This window comes from Rhinatrema bivittatum, chromosome 2 (assembly GCF_901001135.1).
Source record: "Rhinatrema bivittatum chromosome 2, aRhiBiv1.1, whole genome shotgun sequence".
Classification (NCBI taxonomy): Eukaryota; Metazoa; Chordata; class Amphibia; order Gymnophiona; family Rhinatrematidae; genus Rhinatrema; species Rhinatrema bivittatum.
The window spans coordinates 665182713-665205511 of NC_042616.1; the positions used below are offsets into that span (position 1 = coordinate 665182713).

The 22799-nt window shown below is 45.4% G+C and overlaps 1 protein-coding gene across 1 annotated transcript in view; it reads right to left on the reverse strand.

Moving 5' to 3' along the window:
- Window positions 1–22799, reverse strand: part of TRAM1 (translocation associated membrane protein 1) — a 107671-nt gene that overhangs the window by 31098 nt on the left and 53774 nt on the right. The window contains exons 7-8 of the mRNA XM_029591447.1: window positions 12910–12980; window positions 5947–6051 (exon numbers count right to left, since the gene is read on the reverse strand). Coding sequence (XP_029447307.1) covers window positions 5947–6051; window positions 12910–12980 — 176 coding nt within the window. The remainder of the gene's footprint in view (window positions 1–5946; window positions 6052–12909; window positions 12981–22799) is intronic.

A 22799-nucleotide genomic window follows, 5' to 3' on the forward strand; every position in this document is an offset into this window, starting at 1 on the left:
TCACTTTGCACTTGTTCACATTAAATTTCATTTGCCATTTGCATGCCCAGTATCCCAGTTTTCAAATTCCTCTTGCAATTTCTCATAATCCTCTTGTGATTTAACAACTTTGAACAATTTTGTGTCATTGGCAAATTTGATCACCTCACTCACTGTTCCCATTTCCAGGTCAATTATAAATAAATTAAAAAGCAGTGGTCCCAAAACTCCACCATTTACCTTTTTCCACTGAGAAAGTTTACCATTTAGACCTACTTTTTATCTTTTAACTAGCTCCCAATCCAAAGAGGATACTGGCCCCTATCCAAAGACTTTTTTAATTTCCTGAGGGACTTTGTTAAATGCTTTCTGAAAATCCAGATACACTATATCAAATGGCTCACCTTTATCCACACATTTAATTACATCCCCAAAACCAGTAGCAGATTGGTGAGGTAAGACTTGCCTTGGCTAAATCCATCTTGGCTTTGTCCCTTTAAACTATGCATAAGAACATAAGTTGCCATACTGGGTCAGATCGAGGATCCATCAAGCCCTGCATCCTATCTATATATACAGCAATTTTTTTCTTTATGATAGTTTACACCATTTTGCCTGGCATAGATGTCAAACTCACTGGTCTGTAGTCCCCTGGACCCCTTTTTAAAAATTGGTGTTACATTGGCAACCTTCCAGTCTTCAGGTACCACAGATTATTTTAATGATAGTTTACAAATTACCCTAATCAGTTTTGCAATTTTGTTTTTCAGTTCTTTCGGCATGCTGGGATGTATACCATCCGGTCCAGGTGATTTGCTACTCTTTAATTTGTCAATTTGCCCTAGTAACTTCCAAGTTCCTCTGGCTTTAAATATCACTTCTGGCATAGGTATCTGCCTTAGATCTTCCTCAGTGAAGACCAAAGCAAAGAATTCATTTATTCTTTCTACTATTGCCTTGTCATCCCTAAGTGCCCCTTTTACCCCTTGATCATCTAATGGTCTGACTCCCTTGCAGGCTTTTGACTTCAAATGTACCTGAAAAAGTTTATTATGAGTTTTTGCTTCCACAGCAAGCTACTTTACAAATTCTCTTTGCCATCCTTATTAATGCTTTGCATCTAACTTGCCAGTGCTTATGCTGTTTCCTGTTTTCTTCATTCAGAACTTTTTCATTTCTTGATAGATGTTTTTAGCTATTAAAGCCCCTCTCAACTCACCTTAGCTATGGAGGAGTGAGAAATAATAGCAGTGAAGGGAAGAGATATTAAAGCAGAGAAAAGAAAGCTAGAGAAAGAAGTATTCTGGATCCCTATAAACAGCTAATGATGGGGACCCCTCTTCCTCAATCCATTTCCCATACATACACATCCCTTATTTTTTTCTGGAGGAACATTGGGTGGGACCTGTGAATATGTGCTGAATACTGCTGCTGAATGGAATGGAGGTCCAAAGGAAGGAACCACCTACTGCCTGGCACAATGTTATGCTCATTTACAAAAATGAGTGAGTTCAAGAAGCACACTAACTTCAATCTTGCCCTTTTTTTGATGTAAGCAACCGTTGTTGCGTTGTCAGACATTACTCAAATTGCTTTGCCTCGGAGTCTGTGGTTGAATTGTAGGCACGCTAGTCTGACTGCTCGAGCTTCCAGGCGTTTATATTCCATTTCTCCTCTTCCTTGTTCCATTGTCCCTGGGCCATCAGTTCCTGACAATGGGCTCCCCACACTCGCAGGCTCGCGTCCATGGTGAGCAAGGTCCAGTTCGGTGGGGATAGGCTTACTCCTTTGCTTAGGTGGTCTTCCTGTAGCCACCACTGGAGCTGAGAACATACCTCTGCTGGTAGTTGGAGGCAAATTGAGTACTCCTGGGACAGTGGGTTCCCACCGTGACAGTAAAGATCGCTGGAGCAGTCGCATGTGGGCCCTTGCCCACGGGACGACCTCCAGGGTTGATGCCATGAAGATAGTCCCATATCTTGGGACGTGCATTAGTCATCAATTGTCTTAACTGTTCCACCAGTTTCCTTCTCCTTGGAGGAGGGGGGGGAAGACTTTGTTCTGTTTGGTGTCGAAACAGGCCCCCAGATACTCTAGAGATTGAGAGGGCTGTAGACTGCTCTTGCTCGTGTTCACGACCACAGTTCCTGCAGTAGACTCTGCTGGTCACCTGTCAGCTCTCTTCCGAAGACTTTGCCCTGATCAGCCAGTCGTCCAGGTAAGGGTGAAAGTTCTGGGGGCGGTTTCTAGACCGAAGGGTAGCGCTCAGAATTGGTAATGACGACCCAGTATCGCAAAGCGCAGGAAGCGCTGGTGATCCTGATGGACTGGGATGTGAAGACGTAGGTAGGCTTCGGAGAGGTCCAGGGAGGTTAAGAACTCTCCCGGTTGTACTACCATCATTACGGCGCGAAGAGTTTCCATGTGGAAGTGTAGTACCCGCAGATGATGGTTGACATTCTTGAGATCCAAGATGGGTTGGAAAGATCCTTCCTTCTTGAGAAAGATAAAATATATAGAATACATAGAATAGCGCCCCGTATTTTGTTGGGGCGTGGGAACCGGAGTTATAGCCTTCAGACTGAGTAGCCTTGTTAGAGTGGTTTCTATTGCTAGTCTTGCTGTGGAAGTGGCAGTGTGACATAAAATTTGTCGCGAGGGATGCTGCGGAGCTCCAGAGAGTAACCTTCTTGAACGATGTTTAGTGTCCACTTGTCCAACGTTATCTTGACCCATCTTTGGTAAGAAGAGGGCAAGTCCACCCCCTATCTCCTCTTCCTGTGGATGGGTTGGCTCATTAGCATGGCTGAAGCCTGCCCCCGGGCCTGCTTCCCTCTTGGTTTGTTGGTTCCGAAAGGGCTGGGACCTTTCGGAAGGACGAGGTGCCTCAAACTGTGGTGTCTAAAGCGCTGCAAGCATCTGCCCTTGGTTTTTCTGGGGGAGGGATGCCGAGATCTTTTATTCCTATCTTCTGGTAGCCGCGGCACTGGGGATTTGCCCCATATGCTGGCTAGCTTCTCCAATTCGCTTCCGAACAAGAGAGATCCTTTAAAGGGCATTCTTGTGAGATTCGCTTTAGATGTCACATCCTCAGACCAATTCCATAGCCGTCTTCTGGCTGCCACTACCGAGGCTACGCCCCTGGCTGAGGTGCGCCCTCCATGTCTGAGCTTGCGTCCATCAGGAAGGCTACTGCAGGTTCCTTCGTCTTACTGGTATACGTTCGACTTATTTGCCTCTCTCGAGAGGAGCAAGCATGAATGTGCCCACCAGCTTACAGCAGGAAGCAATCTCCAGTGTCATCGCTATTGCATTGAAAGCCTGCTTAAGGATGGATTCCAATCGTCTGGCCTCAGTATCCTTCAATGCAGCCCCTCCTTCAACGGGAATCTTTGTTCGCTTTGAGACAGCACAGACCATGGCGTCCACTTTCAGGAAACGCAGGCGTTCCTTGGTCACTGGTTCTAGAGAGTATAGGGCTTCCAAGGCCCAACCTCCTTTGAAGCTGGCCTCTGGAGCATCCCATACCAGGTCAATGAGTTCCTGGATGGCTTCCATCATTGGGAAGTAACATGAGGCTTTACGAAGGGACACCAGGATGGGGTTCTTCTTTGGTTCTGCTATCGGGTCCATGCCTGGAATACTCAGTCTTCAGAGTCTGGGAAACAAGGGCTAGTAGTTCATCCTTGTGGAAGAAGTGAGGTATGGCTCAGTATGGTTCCAGGCCTGGAGGAATTTCTCCTTCTTCCAGGGAGCCGCCATCATCATCTGAGGTGTCTGGGTCCCTGTCAGGAAAATTCTTGGTTAGGCGAGGCATGTCTCGAGGCATCTGAGCAGGGCTGGGAGGATCTTGTGCTTCCGGCAGGGGTTGAGCCCGGGGCGCAGCCGGAGTTGATTGCGCCTGAACGAAGGCTTGCAGCCCTTGGAAAAATTCTAACCAGGAGAAGGTCCCTGGGTCCATGTTAATCCCAGGGGGAGTCAGTGTAGGAGCCCCTGAGTTGCCCTCTTGTGGAGAAGCTATCTCAGAAATGCATAGATCCGGGGAACTATCGTCTATAGTAGTTCCAGACCCATCCCCAGACAGTGAGGTACCAGGCTTTGGTTCCCCCTGGGCTTCCTCGCAATGCTGGCACAGGCAGGACTCCAGTTCAGGATGCGCGACTCTTATGTGGCAGGCTGTGCAAAGAGAATGCCTTCTGGCCTTCTTGGGTGCCAGTGCCATTGAGTCTAGCTTTAATGCTCGCGTGTAATTGTAAACGCGGCTGTGCGCTCTGTTGTGCACTCCGCTGTGCTGGAAGCGCACAAGTTAGGCGCATCAGCCGCCTGGCCTGCCCTGTGCGTACCGCCGGTCGAGAAGGAAAGATGGTGCCAACGCCCCCCCCCCCACGTAAGATGGCACCCCCGAGAGTCTCCACATGGACCCCTGCACTGGATCGGGGCCTAAGCCAACCAGGGCTGCTCAACCCGATCGGTGCTCCCTTTTTACCTCGCCAGAAAAGAAATCGAATCAGGATGGCAATCTGAGGCTCGGAGACCTGAATTTAAAGTTTTCTGCTTACCTGGTCTTGGCGCTTACCAATCAAATGCCGGGACGGTCTCCAACTGAGGGGGGAGAGGGCTTGACCTTCACCGCCGCGCTCGGTTGTGTACCTGCTGCCCTTTCAGCCACTCTGGGGTCTAAGTCCACGTCGGGAACCGGCTACCGGACCAAGGCACACCTCTGAGGGATATCGGAATTCACCTCAGGAATTCTCAACTGGGGGAGGGACCCTTAGGTTTCACCGCAGGAGAGCGGGGCTCAATCTTCTTTAAGGTAAATTTTTTTCTTTCTTCTTTGCTGTAATTCTTAACACTATTCTAGTGTGTGAGATATTGTCCGCATCTGCTAGGAGACGGAGAGATACTGAAGAGCTGAAGTTACTGCAGGGGTATATCTAGCAAGACGTCAGCTTTGAAATCTGACTCCGTCTCCCATCTGCTAGCAGAAGAGCACTATACCCATTGGTCCTGAGTCCAACTAGCTACAAGCTAGGAAATTCTTAATTTACTTTGCACTCAAAACAAAAAAAAGTTAAGACTCCATTTTTATTCTGTGTTATATTTCACTTCTTCAGAGACATTAACATCACACATTTAAATAGAAAAGGTTTGGTACTAACCATTACAACCTACAAACACACATTTATATATATATATATGTGAACTAAACGAAAACTCAAGGACATTTAAAGGAAGGGAGGAAGGGATGTCAGCACTATATAGGTTCTACTTATAATCAGAATAACCAAGGGAACCTAGGAAGACTAAAAATAAGCACTAGAACAGTGGTATTCACAGACTATCCTAAAGGCCACAAATGGGTTAAGTTTTCAGGATATCCCCAACATGCTTGATATAGATATGCATGCACACATACCACCTCAACTGTATGTAAATCTCACCATGCATATTCATTAGGGATATCCTGAAAACCTGACCCATATTTTGATCCTTGAAGACTGAAAGTGAATGCCACTGCACTAGCACAACTAATTTAGAGCAGTCTACATAAGAGGTTCCCAGACCTGTCCTGGGATATTCCCAACCAGTCAAGTTTTCAAGATATCCACAATGAACTTGCATGAGATAAATCTGCATTCAACGGAGGCAGTCATGCAAATCACTCATGTATATTCATGGAGGATGTCCTATTAAACCCACATGGCTGGGCTCCCTTTAGGACAGATTTGGGAACCACTGGTTTAATTGGTATAGCTGCTGTTAAGCTTGCATTTTACAATCACAATCAAACCTCAAAGTTTGGAAAGAAAAGCGAAGCTACAGTCAATGCTTGACCTGAACCCCATCACTGACCGTCGAGCTCTGACCTTGGGGATATCTTGGATGCTTGAGACAAAAATAGCAAAGTACTGATTAGTAAACATTTGGCAGGTTGTGGGCTGCAGGGGCAGGGCAGTACAGACTTACCCTTTCTGCCGGTTTTCATCACTAAAGTAAAAGAGGCGGGACACATGGAAAAGAAACTCAACGAAGTAATGCAGCACCAGAAGTACAAGGCCAAGGCGGTTCAGACTAATGAATAAAAAGCAATTATAAAGTTACTGTATAAAATTCATATAAATGTCAATTTTCAAAAAGTGCAGATCTCCTTAGCTGACCAAATGTTGCTCAGCCAAATCAAGCTGGTTTAATCTTCTCACTGGTGCCCCCGCCCCACCTTAAGTCTCCCAAAGATAAAAGTTCAGTGGGAGGCCCCCCAACAACCTCTCTACCTTGATTCTCCCCACTCTCTTACCTGAATATAAAAGGTCAGTGGGGAGGCCACCAGGCCCACGTGATCCCCCATCCCTCAAGAAGCGATTCCTCCCTCCCAACCCTACCCACTCACCCCTCAGAAGCCCCCCCCAAAACCATGCCAAGAAGTTACAGTTTTATCTCCAGGTTTGGCATCATTGTTAGTGCAACAATGGTTGCCAAACGTGGAGAAAGCATCCTCCTCCTGGCTTAGGGAGGGTCAGAAGGGAAGACCACAGAAGGACTGTCAGCTTCCCACCTGCCTTTTACCTTGGCGAGGAGGTAGGGATGCTCTGCTTAGCCAGATTTAGGCCTGCTATTGTAGCACTTAGATCTGGCCATCCAATTTACGTGGCCAGCATCAAAACTCAAGAGTTAGCAAATGTTGCTTACCTGATGTAACAGGTGTTCTCACAGGACAGCAGGATGTTAGTCCTCACAAATGGGTGACATCGAGGATGGAGCCCACCACGGAAAACTTCTGTCAAAGTTTAAACAGAACTTTGACTGGCCCCTACTGGGCATGCCCAGCAAGGCACTGACCCTGCAGCCAGCAGGGGTCTCCCTTCAGTCTGATTCTCAAAGCTACAGGCAGTGCCTAGAAAGTAAAAATAAAACGAACCCAACACCGCGGGGAGGCGGGCGGGTTTCGTGAGGACTAACATCCTGCTGTCCTGTGAGAACACCTGTTACATCAGGTAAGCAACATTTGCTTTCTCACAGGACAAGCAGGATGGTTGTCCTCACAAATGGGTGAGTACCGAGCTGAGGATGTCCCGACTTGCACCAAATGTACCCAACGGTGTGCAGCAGGCACAACAACTGAGGAAAAATTTGGGAAAGGGCATCCGCACCCTACCGGGAAGGTGGAAGGGTGTTGGTACATCACGTTGGAAAAAGGTTACGCAAGACAGATTGGCCGAAGATGGAGTCCTGTCTTCCAGCTTTGTCCAAACAATAGTGGGCTGCAAAGGTATGGAGAGAACTCCAGGTTGCAGCCCTGCAGATGTCAGGAAGCGGCACCGATCGAAGGTGTGCCACTGATGTCGCCATGGCCCTCACAGAGTGTGCTTTCACACGGTCTTGAAAGGGAATGCCAGCTTGCTGATAGCAAAAAGAAATGCAGTCCGCCAACCAGGAGGAAAGAGCCTGCTTACCCACAGGATGTCCTAACTTGTTAGGATGAAAAGAGACAAATAATTGAGTGCTCTTCCTGTGAGCAACTGTACGGTCTAGATAAAAAGCTAGAGCTCGTTTGCAGTCTAGGGTATGCAGAGTCTGTTCCCCGGAGTTGGAGTGGGGCCTGGGAAAAAAGATAGGTAGTATGATGGATTGATTAATATGAAACTCAGAAACTACCTTAGGTAAAAATATAGGGTGAGTGCGGAGTACCGCCCGGTCCTGCAGGAGCTTAGTGTAAGGCGGATAGGTAACTAGGGCCTGCAATTCACTAACCCTGCGAGCTGAAGTGATAGCCAAAAGGAATAACACTTTCCATGTGAGATACTTTAACTCACAGGAGTGCAGAGGTTCGAAAGGAGGTTTCATTAGACGACCAAGAACCAGGTTAAGGTCCCAAGATGGGGCCGGAGGACGTAAGGGTGGCTTCAGATGGAGCAAGCCTTTAAGAAAACGTGTTACTAGGGGTTGTACTGAAATAGGGACACCCTGTACACCTTTATGGAAGGCGGCTACCGCACTGACATGCATTCTGATAGAAGAGGTTTTAAGACCTGATTCAGAGAGATGCCATAAATAGTCCAAGAATTTGGAGATCGGACAGGAAAGGGGATCAAGGGACTGAGAAGTGCACCATGATGTGTACCTTTTCCATTTGTATGAGTAAGACTTTCTTGTGGAAGGCTTTCGTGAAGCTATCAGGACCCGAGAAACGGAATCTGAAAGGTTGAAAGGCTGAAGGACTAACCTTTCAACATCCATGCCGTCAGGGACAAGGCTTGGAGGTTGGGATGGAGGAGGCATCCGTCGTTTTGAGTGAGCAGATGCGGGTCCTTTCCCAGAGGAATGTGCCTGCGGATGGAGAGATCCTGGAGTATTGGAAACCATACTTGGCGTGGCCAGTAAGGTGCTATCAGGATCATGGTTCCTCCGTCCTGGCGTAGCTTCACGAGAGTCTTTGACACAAGAGGAAGTGGAGGGAATGCATAGAGCAGACCGGTTGTCCACCTGAGGGAGAATGCATCCCTCGGCCGAGAGTGCTGGCTCCGAATGAGAGAGCAGTAATCGTCCACTTTGTGGTTCTGAGGGGACGCAAAGAGGTCTATGCGGGGAGAACCCCACTTGTGAAACAGAGAGGTCGCTACCAGAGGATCGAGTGACCACTCGTGCGGTTGGAAGACACGGCTCAGCTGGTCTGCCAATACATTGTCTACTCCCGGCAGGTAAGTGGCCCTGAGGTACATGGAGTGGGAGAGGGCTTCCGCCCAGATCTGCGCAGCTTCCTGACACAGAAGGAAGGAGCCTGTGCCTCCCTGCTTGTTTATGTACCACATGGCCACTTGGTTGTCCGTCTGGATTAAGATTATCTGATGAAAGAGATGATCTTTGAAAGTGCGGAGCGCATAGCGGATTGCTCGAAGTTCCAGGAAATTGATCTGGTGTTCGGCTTCCTCTTTGGACCATAACCCTTGGGTTTGAAAGTCGTCCACATGGGCTCCCCAACCGATGTGAGAAGCGTCGGTGGTTAGGATTACTTGCGGATCCGGTGGAAGAAAGGGTAAGCCCTGAAGGAGGTTGACCTGAGTCGTCCACCAGGTTAAGGATAGGCGCAGCGCTTGTGTGACTGTGACTATGGAGGACAGAGGCTGAAAAGCTTGAATCCATTGGTGTCGTAGAGTCCATTGTGTTACTCTCATGGCAAGTCGGGTCATGGGAGTGACTTGAACCGAGGATGCCATGTGCCCTAGGAGAATGAGGAACTGGCGAGCCGTGGCAGTGTTCTGAGACTGGAGCTGGCGAGCCAGGGACATTAGGGTGTGGACCCTCTGAAGAGGAAGGTAAGCCTTTGCCTGTAAGGTGTCCAAGTCTGCCCCAATGAAGGATAAGGTTTGAGACGGGACTAAGCAAGATTTCTCGTAATTGACGAGAAACCCTAAGGAAAGGAGTGTTTGAATTGTCAATTTTAGGGAGGATTGAGCTATCTGTTGGGTGGAGGCCCTGATTAGCCAATCGTCCAGGTATGGGTAGACGTGGACACCTTCCTTCCTGAGGAATGCTGCTACCACTACGAGACATTTGGTAAAGACTCGTGGGGCAGAAGCTAGACCGAAAGGGAGGACACGGTATTGATAATGGTCGTGGCCAACTAGAAACCGCAGATATTTGCGATGGGATTGTGTGATCGCAATGTGGGTATAAGCGTCCTTGAGGTCGAGAGAGCACAGCCAATCCCCTCTTTGTAGCAGAGGGAGCAGCGCGCCTAGGGTTACCATTTTGAACTTCTCTTTTTGAAGGTATTTGTTGAGGGCTCGAAGGTCCAAAATGGGACGTAGTCCCCCTGATTTCTTTGGTATTAGGAAGTATCTGGAATAGAATCCCTTGCCTCGTTGAGAGGGAGGAACGGGTTCTATAGCATTTGATTGCAGAAGAAGGGATACTTCCTGTTGTAATTGAGCCAAATGAGTGGATAGACTCCACGCTTGAAGAGGCGGGGAGTCTGCCGGAAGAGTTATGAAGTTGAGGTGGTAACCCTGTGCGATAATTGTTAGCACCCACTGATCTGAGGTGATCTGCAACCAAGGTTGTAGAAAATGGTACAGTCGACCTCCTACAGGGATGTCCGGAAGAGGGGTTTGGCATGTGTTCCCTACAGGGGAGTCAAAGGCCAGCCGCAGGCCCCGGAGGAGGGGCTACAGTAGGCCTTTGTTTCCTAGGCTGACGCGGCTGAGGCCTAGTAGAGGATCGAGCTGGACGAGGCCTGGCCGATGGAGGGTAATAACGGCGTGGTCGAAAGAATGACTTCTTAGAGTCTTTCTTTTGCGGTTGCTTGGAGGTCAGCTCAGGTGGGACAGATGAGAGTTGTTTCAACGTCTCATGGTGGTCTTTCAACTCCGCCACAATCTGCTGAATTTGCTCTCCAAACAAATTATCGCCTAAGCAGGGTAAATCAGCAAGACGATCCTGAACCTCTGGGCGAAGGTTGGATGATTTTAACCAAGCCCAACGTCTGGCTGAGATGGCTGTGGCTGAAACCTTTGTGGAAGCATCGAATATGTCGTAGGCAGTCCTAATCTCGTGCTTCCCTGCCTCGAATCCCTTGTGAAGAAGGGCTTGAAGCTGCGGTTGGTATTGGTCTGGTAACGTGTCAGCATAGTCTTGCATCTGCTTAAGGATGGCTCTGTTGTACTGAGTCATATAAAGTTGATATGAAGCTATGCGTGAAATCAACATAGCTCCATGATAGACTTTCCGTCCAACACTATCTAGGAACTTGTTGTCCCTGGTAGGTGGGGTAGAAGAGTGTGGCTTAAGACGCTTGGCCTTCTTCTGCGCGGACTCAACCACAACAGAGCGATGATCCAGTTGAGGTTTTTGGAAACCTGGTGCTGACTGAACAAGGTAGGTGGAGTCAGCTTTTTTGTTAACTGGGGACACTGATGAAGGAGATTCCCAGTTTTTCTTGAGCAGATCCAAAAACACCTGGTGTATAGGGATGGAAGCGATGATTTTTGGAGCATCCAGAAATTGAAGGAGTTCCATCATCTGGTGTCTGTCATCAGCTTCAGATTGTAGTTGAAAAGGTACAACTTCTGACATCTCTTTCACAAAGTTAATGAAAGATAGATCCTCAGGAGGAGATCTTTTTCTACTCTCTGTAGGAGATGGAGGCGAAGGCAAATCCGTGTCAGAAGATGTATCATCATCATCACCCCAGGTATCGTAGGGATCAAGTGGGGTTTGTAACCCTGATGGACCTGGCTGAGGTTCTAAAGGCATCGATGGAAACCGAGGTGGAATCAGTGCCGTAGGTGGAACCAGAAATGGCATCGATGGCTTCGGTGCTGTCGATGGAATCGGTGCCTGGCGTGGAATGGATGGAACCGAAGGATATATCGGTGGAGATATACCAGAAGGCACCGATGGAACCACCCCGGAAGGGGGAATCCGGAACGGTGTTTCTCCTGCCGATGAAAATCCAGTCGGAGACGGTGGTGTTGTCGATGGCACTGGAATCACCGATGGAAGGGCCGTCATGAGCGCCTCCATGCGGCTCAGTAGCGGTGCTAGCGCTTGTATCAACGGCTCGGTGGTCGGTTCCCTCCTCGGTGGCGAAGCCGGTGCCGGTGTCGGTGCCGGGGACGGCACTGGAACCGGTGCCGGAGACGGTGCCGATGGAGGTTGCAATTTCTTCATCGCTTTCTCGATGGCCTCCTGGACCAGCCGGTCCAGTTCTGCCCGGAGACCAGGGGTAACCATACCCGGCTCGACGGGAGAGGGAGGCTGAGGCAGGGCCGGAGGGACCACCGTAGCCGGTGGGATCACGGCCCCCGCACCCCGGGAGGGTGAGGGTTTCCTCGATGCCTGCGAACGAGACGTGGAGGGTGTCCGGTCTGTTCGCGGCTTCTTTGTCGGTGGCTCGGCTTGAGCAGAGGTCGATGGCTGTGGATCCTCGACAGGCCGAGATTTGTGCCGTCGATAGCGGTGCTTTTCCTTCCGATCCCCTCGCCCATCCGGGGAAGGGACGGGAGTCGACGGCCGAGAAGCGATCGATGGCGGACGGTCACCGGAGGGTTGGCGATGATGGTACAACTTCGACGGTGCCGGTTCCGATGACGTCGATGCTATCGATGGCGTTGGGGTGGGTGCATGGAAAAGGAGCCCCATCTTCTCCATCCTGGCTTTGCGACCCTTGGGTGTCATTAAGGCACATTTGGTGCAAGTCAGGACATCATGCTCACTACCCAAACACATCACACAAACCCTGTGGGGGTCTGTGATGGACATAGTCCGGGTACAATCCGGACAACGGCGGAACCCCGTTGCCATGGCCTGAAGCCAAAATTTAGGCTGGGGATCGGTAAGTGCCAACAGGCCTCAAGGGCCAAATTCGACGGTAGTCGATGGAAAAAAGGCAAAAACTTACCGGGTTCCGTAAGATGACTAAAAATTTGTCGAAGGGAGACCCCTGAGGGGCAAATTTTCTTAGGAAATTAACTTCCAAATTCCTGTCAGGAACGTGGTTAGAGAGCTCCTTTCACCGCGTGGCAACTGCTGCGCGGAAAAAAGAAGACTGAAGGGAGACCCCTGCTGGCTGCAGGGTCAGTGCCTTGCTGGGCATGCCCAGTAGGGGCCAGTCAAAGTTCTGTTTAAACTTTGACAGAAGTTTTCTGTGGTGGGCTCCATCCTCGATGTCACCCATTTGTGAGGACAACCATCCTGCTTGTCCTGTGAGAAAGACAATTTACTCCCTGATTTAATCCCACCCTAGTCCCAACTAGAATTTGGCAAGTTAAAAATTAGCTACCTTGCCAAATTTAGGGAACTAAATTCAGTCACTAAGCTGGGTCAACTTTCAAAGGCTTTAATCTAGTTGGCCAAGCTCTTAGCCACCTAGATCCTTTCAAAACTTGACCCCCACGGCAATCCTATACAAACAGTGGTTTAAAATTGACTTACTTCAACAGGTAAGCTCCAGCAACATGAAACAAGTAGAGTCCAATGTAGATAAGCTGACGTGGGATATCTTCCTGTTAAAGAGAGACAGCAATCACTGCATACTCATGGGGAAATTTCTAAGATGCTTGGGACTGAGGTTTGAGTGTCAGATCCCAAACATTTATCAGTATAAGGCAATACTGCAGGCAGCAGTTGGCCTGTGAAGACACTTTGCTTTCCTGTCTGTCCCAGGGTGAAGAAAAGCTTTGCCTTAAGTACTACACATTTTTTATATTTTTAAATACACAAAGGCATGAACAAAGAATTATACAAGGATATCAGTCATTTATGTAACGAAATCAAATAGAAACAAGACTATGAAGGCAGATAGTGATAAGGCCCATCCAGTCTGCCCATTTTCATTCCTGCCTGAATGATATATACCCCAGTAGATCTTTGGCTTTCCCCCTCCCTTCTACACAACTAGGGATCCTCTGTGCCCATGCTTTCTTGAAATCTACTACTGTTATTTTTTATATCCAGCACCTGCACTGGGAATTTATTCTTTGCATCCATCACACTTTTCATGAAGAAAAGTTTCCTGATGTTGTTCCTGTGTCTACACCCTTGGAGCCTCCTTATACATGACCTCTTGTTCTAGAGCAGCAGTTCCCAACTTGTGGTCCACGGATCCTTAATGTAAGCCAGACTTTAACAGGGTGTCCGCAAACTGCTAAGAAGAGGCCTAACAGGCTGCCAAGGACCCCCATCCCTCAGCAGCAACAAAAGAGAAGGACTCTCTCTCACCGGAGGCAGAAGACTGAAGGAGACCTTGGGATCACCAGCGCACCTCATCCTGCTGGCCGTTGAATGAAGCAAGCCTTGGGACCACCGGCAGCCTGAGTGAGTTATGGGGACCCTCTGACTCTCCCAGATTCCAGGTAAAAGAAAGAGAGCAGCCTGAGAGAGAGGATGTGAATGTATATGTAAGAGAGAGAGTGTGTGTATGTGTGTATAAGAAGGAATATGTTTATGTGAGCAAGAGAATGTACATGTGCAGGAGAGAGGGAGCACTTGTGTGTGCGCGAGTGAGAATAAACGTGAGCATGTGGGTGCATACGAAAGAGAGAGAGGAGAAAGTGTGTGCATCACTTCCGAATCCACGACAATGTCAGGGTGGCTGGAAATCAAAAGTTCCCAGGTATGGAGAGTGGGGAATTTTTAAATCACTATTAGTTTTTAATTGTTAGCTGTTATTTGATGTCTGATGTTTTGAAATATTTTGAGAAATTTAAATTTAAAAATTTATATGAGCTATAAATTATTGGATGTTGTATATGTCAAGTTGTTTTGAAATATTTTTATTGGTATGGTTTTACTATTATTGATGTTTTATATTTCTTGATTATATTATTTGATTTATGAGTAATGGTGATATTTCTGTTTTCCCATTGTTGCAACACATACAGAGTCTGGCTTCTTGGGGTTTCTAGTTCAGTTTATGACTTCATGTTTGTGTTGCTGTTTCTGAGGAGAGATGGTCGTCAGTTTGGAGACGGCACAAACAAGTGCGTCCACTTTTGGGGAAAACGCAACCGCTCTCTCGCCACTGGATCCAGGAGGTACAGGCCTTCCAAGACTTGACCCCCTTTGAAATTAGTCTCCGGGGCACCCCACTCAAGTTCAATCAGTTCTTGAATGGCCTCCATAACAAGGAAAGAAAAAGAAAAAAAAAGAGGCTTTATGCAAAGAAACCAAAATGGGATTTTTCTTGGGCTCAGACATGGAATCAGCCCCAGGAACTCCCAGCATCTTTAATGTCTGGGAAATCAGAGCCAGGAACTCATCTCTATGAAAGAACCGCAACATAGTCCTTTATGGTTCTAATCCCAGAGGAATTTCCCCATCCTCCAGAGAGTAAAGGATCAGCTTCATCATCTGTGCCATCCGGACTCCTATCAGGAAGGCCGGCTGCAGATCTAGGTATACTTCGGCACTTAGCCACAGAACTAGTCGTGCGGGAGGTCACCACCTGCAACTCTAATCTGGCAAGAATTGTCGGGGCACAGGACTGCAATCCTTGAAAAACATTCCACCCAAGAAAAGGCAGAAGGATCCATGTCAAAACCAGAAGGCACCTTGTGCTGTCCCCACTGAGCTACCTTCCCCCGCTGATGAAGCGGTTAAGGGAGTTTCAAGGTCAGGTGCCCCTTCTGACACGTCTTTTCAGGATATCCCTAATGAATATGCATGGAGAGATTTACATACAGTTGAGGTGGTATGTGTGCATGCATATCTATATCAAGCTTGTTGGGGATATCCTGAAAACGTAACCCATTTGTGGCCTTTAGGATAGTCCTGTGAATACCACTGTTCTAGTGCATATTCCTCAGGCTGGGAAGAAGCAGGCTTAGTAAAATCAGACATAGGCAATTCTCCCTGAGCCTCTAAGCAGCACTAGCACAAGTTAGAAGGAATGCCAGACTAGGGGTCGAAGGAGTCAGAGAGAGAGGAGGACCGCTGAACACACCAGGTGACGGCAATCACATTAAAGAACTGTGACTTTTTTGCCGTGTGACATCATTGCCTGCGACCGGGCTTAAAACCCCGCGAGAAGCGGCGCTTAGTCGCCGCCGGCGCGGCTTAGACCGCCATAGTGTTGAAATTTATGTGGAATATATGGGGCGGAAAAGAAAGGCCAAGGCCTATACCTCCTCCCCTCTCACTCCTAAGCTCGGACCGATGGACGCTCATTTGAGTCGGCTCAATATGCCACGAGAGGATGGAAATAGAGACTTATTTGAAGTCTCATTAAGTCCTGGCACAGGACCCATACCTTCACAACCCCCAGGGTCAGCGACCCTGGATAGTTCCAGTGGAAGTAAGTCTGCTAATGTAAGTGGAGAGGAAGTCCTACCCGATGAGGTAGGTCATGGATCTCCACAAACTTTGTCTTCTTTACATCAAGAAGTAGATAATGGCATAACAACGCCATTACAAGTAAGCATTCAACCAGTGGATGTGGATGCTTCCAAAGTGACATTAGGGGATTTGTGGAGGATGTTATTAAAACTTGACTAACGTTTCTCAAATGAACTCCTCACTTTCAAAGATGGTGAATTCTAATAAAGCTGAAATTACTGAACAAGGGAAAAAATTGGTAGAGATAGAGACTAAAGTGAATACTTTAACAACTAATGTTCAAAACATACAAACTGTGGAAACTATGCGAATTTCTGATAATGTGATGTTACACAATGAAATAGAGAACTTAGAAAATATGTTACGAATTAAGAATCTGCGATTTGTTAATTTCCCATATACTAGGTTAATGTCTCCATTTGAAATGTTTATTAAATATGTGAAAGAAAATTTGGCTTATAAAGATGAAGAAATTCCAGCCATTTCAAAGATTTATTATTTTCCCTTGAAGAAAGTTGAGAAACCTGGGGAATTTGTTGATTTACAGTCCCCAGGTATATCAACATTTCTGGAAGACTCTTTAGATGTGATACACAAAAGGACAACATTATTGGTGTCCTTTGTTCAAGAAAGAGATAAGGAGTTCATATTTGAGAAATCCCTAAAAAATCGTGAGATATTATTTTGTGGGCAAAAGGTATTTTCTTTTCCAGATGTCTCTAAGGCTACACAAAGCCGTAGAAAACATTTTCTTATTTGAAAGCTAAAACATTGGAGATTGGGGCAACCTTTTATTTAAAGTTCCCCTGCCGATGTTTTGTTAATTATCAGGGAAAAAAAATTATCTTTACATTACCAGAGCATATGAAAAATTTTTTGAGGGATAAGGAATTAGAAAAGTTGAATCAGATTCAAATAACAGATGTGGGCTAAGAATTAATAGAGACCTTACTCTCTCTCTGAATTATATTTGGTTTTTCTGTTTGAATGTTATGTTGGAAGGCCCCCCTCTTATTGTATAAAATCAGCCAATTTAGGAATTTATTGGTATTTTGAATATTTGTAAATTATTATGTGGTATGATTTTATTTACTTTTTATAAGTTTGGAAAATTCCTGAATACATGGATTGTATTTGAAAACTCAATAAAGTATAAATTATAAAAAAAAAAAAAAAGAAGGAATGCTAGACTGAGTTGCCTAAATATGACAGGCAGCACAGAGAGTAAGGTGCTTAGGTTTCATAGCTACTGGCGCCAGTCTGTCAGCACGCTTAACAGGCGACTGAAAGGTGGGCGTCCAGCTGAATTTTTGCTGCAAAAAAATATGCATCCAAAATTTCGACGTTCAACCCTGTGCTTGATGAGCACCCAAAAACAGAGTGCCCTCAATGCAGACCAGATTGTGCATACACGCAAGTGTTCCTAAATCAGACGCCTCCACCAAATGAATGCCCAAGTGGGCATCCATGCGCTTGCACTGAAGAGGGTAGCCCAATGAGCAGGAATACTCGCAAAAACATTGCTGCAGCCTACCACGCAGTGTACAGAGAAAAGCCTAAGAGTGGGGCCTAGTCCAAAAGGACTGCTCAACCCGCCAGGCTGTCCATATCCCTTAAATTCCCTCTGGGACGGGAACAAACGTCGGATTGGTGCCCAGAGCACGGAGACCAGAGGAAGGAGAAAGCCCTACAAAAAAAACAAACCACTCTCCTGTTTTGTTTTTATTTAAGCTTTACCTGAGCTCAGCCCAGCTGAGTACAGAGTCGGTCTCCGGCTGCAGGGGGAGCGGGCATACATAGTCACCGCTGCACTTGGCTTATGATCCCGCTGCCTTTCAGCTGTTTCAGTCAAGTCCTTGCCAGCTAAAAAAAATCTAGCTACCGGACCACAGCACTCAGAGGGACCATGGAAATCATCTCAGGAATTCTCAATTGGGGGAGGGACCATTTGGTATCACTGTAGGAGAGTGGTGCAAATTGGGTTTCCTTCTCTTTCTCCTACTAAAACTTGAAGCAACCCTGAGTAGGGGGTGCACGTCCATCTGCTGAAAATGGAGAATACCTGCAAGCTGATGTCACTGCAGGAGTATATATATACAGTGATGTTAGCTTTGCTCAGTCTCCATCTGCTGGTAGAGGTGCAAAACCCACTGGTACTGGATTCATCTGTCTGGCACTAAGCAACATAGGATTTTCCAATGGTCTATCAAGCACAGTATTCTGTTTCCAACAGTGACCAATCCAGGTTACAAGTACCTGGTAGGATCACAAAAGGTTGATAGATTCCATGCTGCTTATCCCAGTCCATAATGGTTTATGGACTTTTCTTACAGGAACTTGTCCAAACCTATCCCAGCTGCACTAATAGCTTTAACCACATCCTCCAGCAACAAATTCCAGAAGTCAGTTATGCATTGGGTGAAAGAATTTTCTCCAATTTGTTTTGAATTTGCTACTTATTAAAGTTATGAAGTGCCCACTACTCTGAACTTTTTGCAAGAGTAAACAACCGAGTTGAAATTGCCCATTCTACTCGTTTTATACACCTCTTTCATAATCTCCCCTCAACTGGCTCTTTTGATGCTGAAGAGCTCCAACATTTTTAGCCTTTCCTCATAGCAAAATCATTCCATTCCCATTATTTTGGTTGCCCTTCTCTGTACTTTTTCCAATTCCGCTATATGTTTCTGAAATGCAGTAACCAAAATTGCACGCAATACTCAAGGAGCAGTTGCACCATGGAGCAATACAGAGGCTTTATCATATTCTCCATCGCTTTCCTAATAATTTCTATTTGCTGTTTTGGCCACCGTCGCACACAGAGCAGAGGATTTCAACATCATATCCACAATGATACCTAGATCCTATTCCTGGGTGGTAGTTTGCTATGTTGAACCTTGCATCATGTAGCTATAATTTGATTGCTCTTCCCTATATGCAGCACTTTGCATTTGTCTACATTAAACGTAAATTGGATGCCCATTCTCACAGTCTCACAAGATTCTCTTGCAATTTCTCACAATCTCTTGAGATTTAACAAACTTTGAATAATTTTGTATCAGCAAATGTAATCAACTCACTCATTTCCATCTCTGAGTCACTTACAAATATATTAAAAAGCAGTGGTCTCAGTACAGATCCCTGGGACACTCCATAAATCACCTTTCTCCATTGAAAAAACTGACCATTTCAGTTTTGCTCTCTGTTTTCTATCTTTTAAACAATTTTCAATAGACAATAGAACATTGCCTTCTAGCCCATGACTTTTTAATTTCCTCAAGAATCAGACCAGCAAATGCTTTCCGATAATCAAGATATACTATAATCAACTGGCTCACTTTTATCCATGTTTATTCACACCTTCAAAAGTAGCAGATTGGTGAGGCAAGACTACTTTGCCTAAATCAATGTTGGCTTTCTCCTATTAAACTATGACTATATGCTCAGTAATTTGGTTCTTTAGAATAGTTTCAACCATTTTTTTTCCAGAATTTGTCAGGCTCACCAGTCTGTAGTTTCCTGGATCACTCCTGGAATCTATTTTAAAAGCTGGCATTATGTTGGCCACCCTCCAATCTTCAGGTACTATAGCTGATTTTAATGATAGTTTACAGATTACTAATAGTATGTCTGCAATTTTATTTTTCAATTCTTTCGGCATTTTGGGATAAATACTACCTGATCCAGCTGATTTCCTTTTCTTTAGTTTGTCAATCTATCCTAGCACATCTTCCAGGTTCACTGAGATTTGTTTCATTCCTCTGACTCATCACCTTTAAATATCACTTCTAGCACAAGTACCTGCCTCACCCCTTCCTCTGTAAAGACTGAAGCAAAAATACGAAATGTGATCTCTCTACTATGGCCTTGTCCTCCTCTTAGCAGTCCTTTTACCCATTGATCATCTAATGGTCCAACTCCCTCACAGGCTTTTTGATCAAATGTACCTGAAAGTTTTTATGAGTTTTTTACTTTCACAGAAAGCTTCTTTTGCTATTTATGCTGTTTCCTGTTTTCTCATTTGGATCCCTTTTCCATTTTTTGAAAGATGTTCTTTAGCCTAGAATAGCCTCTCTCACCTTACCTTTTAATGATGCAGACAGCTGTTTGGCTTTCTTTCCAATGCATGGAATACATCTGGTCTGGGTTTCCAAGACTGTAATTTTAAACGTCCATGCCTGATGTAAACTCTTAACCTGTCAAGTTTTTCCTAACCATTTTCCTCATTTTATCATACACCCTTTGTCATACACCCTTTATCATACACCCTTTGAAAGTTAAATGCTATCCAGTAGATTTCCTTCATGTCCTCCCTCCAGTTATCAAGTCAAATTTGATCATGTTGTGATCACTATTGCTAAGTGGCCCCAACAGCATTATCTCTCACAACAAATCATGTGTTCCACAGGTCTAAAATAGCTCCCCCTCTTGTCTGCTCTTGTGCCAGCTGCTCTATGAAGCAGTCATTTATTTCATCTGGCAACTTTACTTCCATGGCATTTTCTGGTGTGACATTTACCCATTCAATACTGGAGTAATTGAACTTATTATTGTGTTTCTAATTTTGTTAGTTTCTTTAATTTGTTAGCATTTAATTGTCTGTCTATTCCTTCTGGCTAGGTGGACCGTAATAAACTGCCACTGCTATTCTATTCCCCTTATCACATGGAATTCCCATTCATAAAGATTCTACAATGCATTTTGTTCATCCTGCAGAAATTGTATCCTGCTTGACTCTACTCTAACATAAGAACATAAGAAATTGTCATGCTGGGTCAGACCAAGGATCCATCAAGCCCAGCATCCTGCTTCCAACAGAGGCCAAACCAGGCCACAAGAACCTGGCAATTACCCAAACACCAAGAAAATCCCATGCTACTGATGCAATTAACAGCAGTGGCTATTCCCTAAGTAAACTTGATTAATAGCTGTTAATGGACTTCTCCTCCAAGAACTTATCCAAACCTTTTTTGAATACAGCTACACTAAGTGCACTAACCACATCCTCTGGCAACAAATTCCAAAGCTTTATTGTGCATTGAGTGAAAAAGAATTTTCTCCAATTAGTCTTAAATGTGTTACTTGCTAACTTTATGGAATGCCCCCTAGTCCTTCTATTATTCGAATGTGTAAATAACCGATTCACATCTACTCGTTCAAGACCTCTCATGATCTTAAAGACCTCTATCATATCCCCCCTCAGCCGTCTCTTCTCCAAGCTGAACAGCCCTAACCTCTTCAGCCTTTACTCATAGGGGAGCTGTTCCATCCCCTTTATCATTTTGGTTCCCTTCTCTGTACCTTCTCCATCACAACTATATCTTTGAGATGCGGCGACCAGAATTGCCCACAGTATTCAAGGTGCGGTCTCACCATGAAGCGATACAGAGGCATTATGACATTTTCCGTATTATTAACCATTCCCTTCATAATAATTCTTAACATTCTGTTTGCTGCAGCACACTAAGCTGACAAATTTAAAGTATTCTCCACTATAATGCCTAGATCTTTTTCCTGGGTGGTAGTTCCTAATATGGAACTTAACATCATGTAACTACTGCAAGGGTTATTTTTCCCTGAGATCCCTGAGACACTCCACTGTTTACCCTTTTCCTCTGAGAAAATTGACCATGTAATCCTACTCTGTGTTTCCTGTCTTTTAACCAGTTTGTTATCCACAAAAGGATATCTCCTCCTATCCCATGATTTTTTAGTTTCCTTAGAAGCCTCTCATGAGGGACTTTGTCAAATGCCTTCTGAAAATCCAAACACACTACATCTACCGGTTCACCTTTATCCATATGTTTATTAACCTCTTCAATAAAATGAAGCAGATTTGTTAGGCAAGACTTCCCTTGGGTAAATCCATGTTGACTGTGTTCCATTAAACCATGTCTTTCTATATGCTCTACAATTTTGATCTTGAGAATAGTTTCCACTATTTTTCCCGGCACTGAAGTCAGGCTCACTGGTCTATAGTTACCTGGATTGCCTCTGGTGCCTTTTTTAAATATTGGGGTTACATTGGCCACCCTCCAGTCTTCAGGAACAATGGATGATTTTAATGATAGGTTACAAATTTTAACTAATAGATCAGAATAGATCAGAAATTTTCATTTTTTAGTTCCTTCAGTACCCTAGGATGCATACCATCCAGTCCAGGTGATTTGCCACTTTTTAGTTTGTCAATCTGGCCTACTACATCTTCCAGGTTCACAGTGATTTCGTTCAATTCGTCTGACTCATCACCCCTGGAAACCATCTCCGGAACTGGTATCTCCCAACGTCCCAAACACAGAAGCAAAGAATTCATTTAGTCTTTCTGCAATGGACTTATCTTCCCTAAGAGCCCCTTTAACCCTTCGGTCATCTAATGATCCAACTGACTCCCTCACAGGTTTCTTGCTTCGGATATATTTTTAAAAGTTTTTATTATGAGTTTTTGCCTCTATGGCCAACTTCATTTCAAATTTTCTCTTCACCTGTCTTATCAATGTTTTACACTTAACTTGGCAATGCTTACGTTTTATCCTATTTTCTTCAGATGGATCCTTCTTCCAATTTTTGAAGGATTTTTTTTGGCTAAAATAGCCTCTCCTTCACCTCACCTTTTAACCATGACGGTAATAGCTTTGCCTTCCTTCCACCTTTCTTAATGTGTGGAATACATATGGACTGTGCCTCTAGGATTGTATTTTTAAACAATGTCCAAGCCTGTTGAACACTTAACCTTTCCAGCTGCACCTTTCAGTTTTTTTCTAACTATTTTCTTCATTTTATCAAAGTTTCCCTTTTGAAAATTTAGTGTTAGAGCTACAGATTTACTTATTGTCCCCCTTCCAGTTATTGGTTTAAATTTGATCATGCTATGATCACTGTTGCCAAGTGGCCCCACCACCGTTACCTCTCTCACCAAATCCTGCATTCCACTAAGAATTAAATCTAAAATAGCTCCCTCTCTTGTTGGTTCCTGAACCAATTGCTCCTTG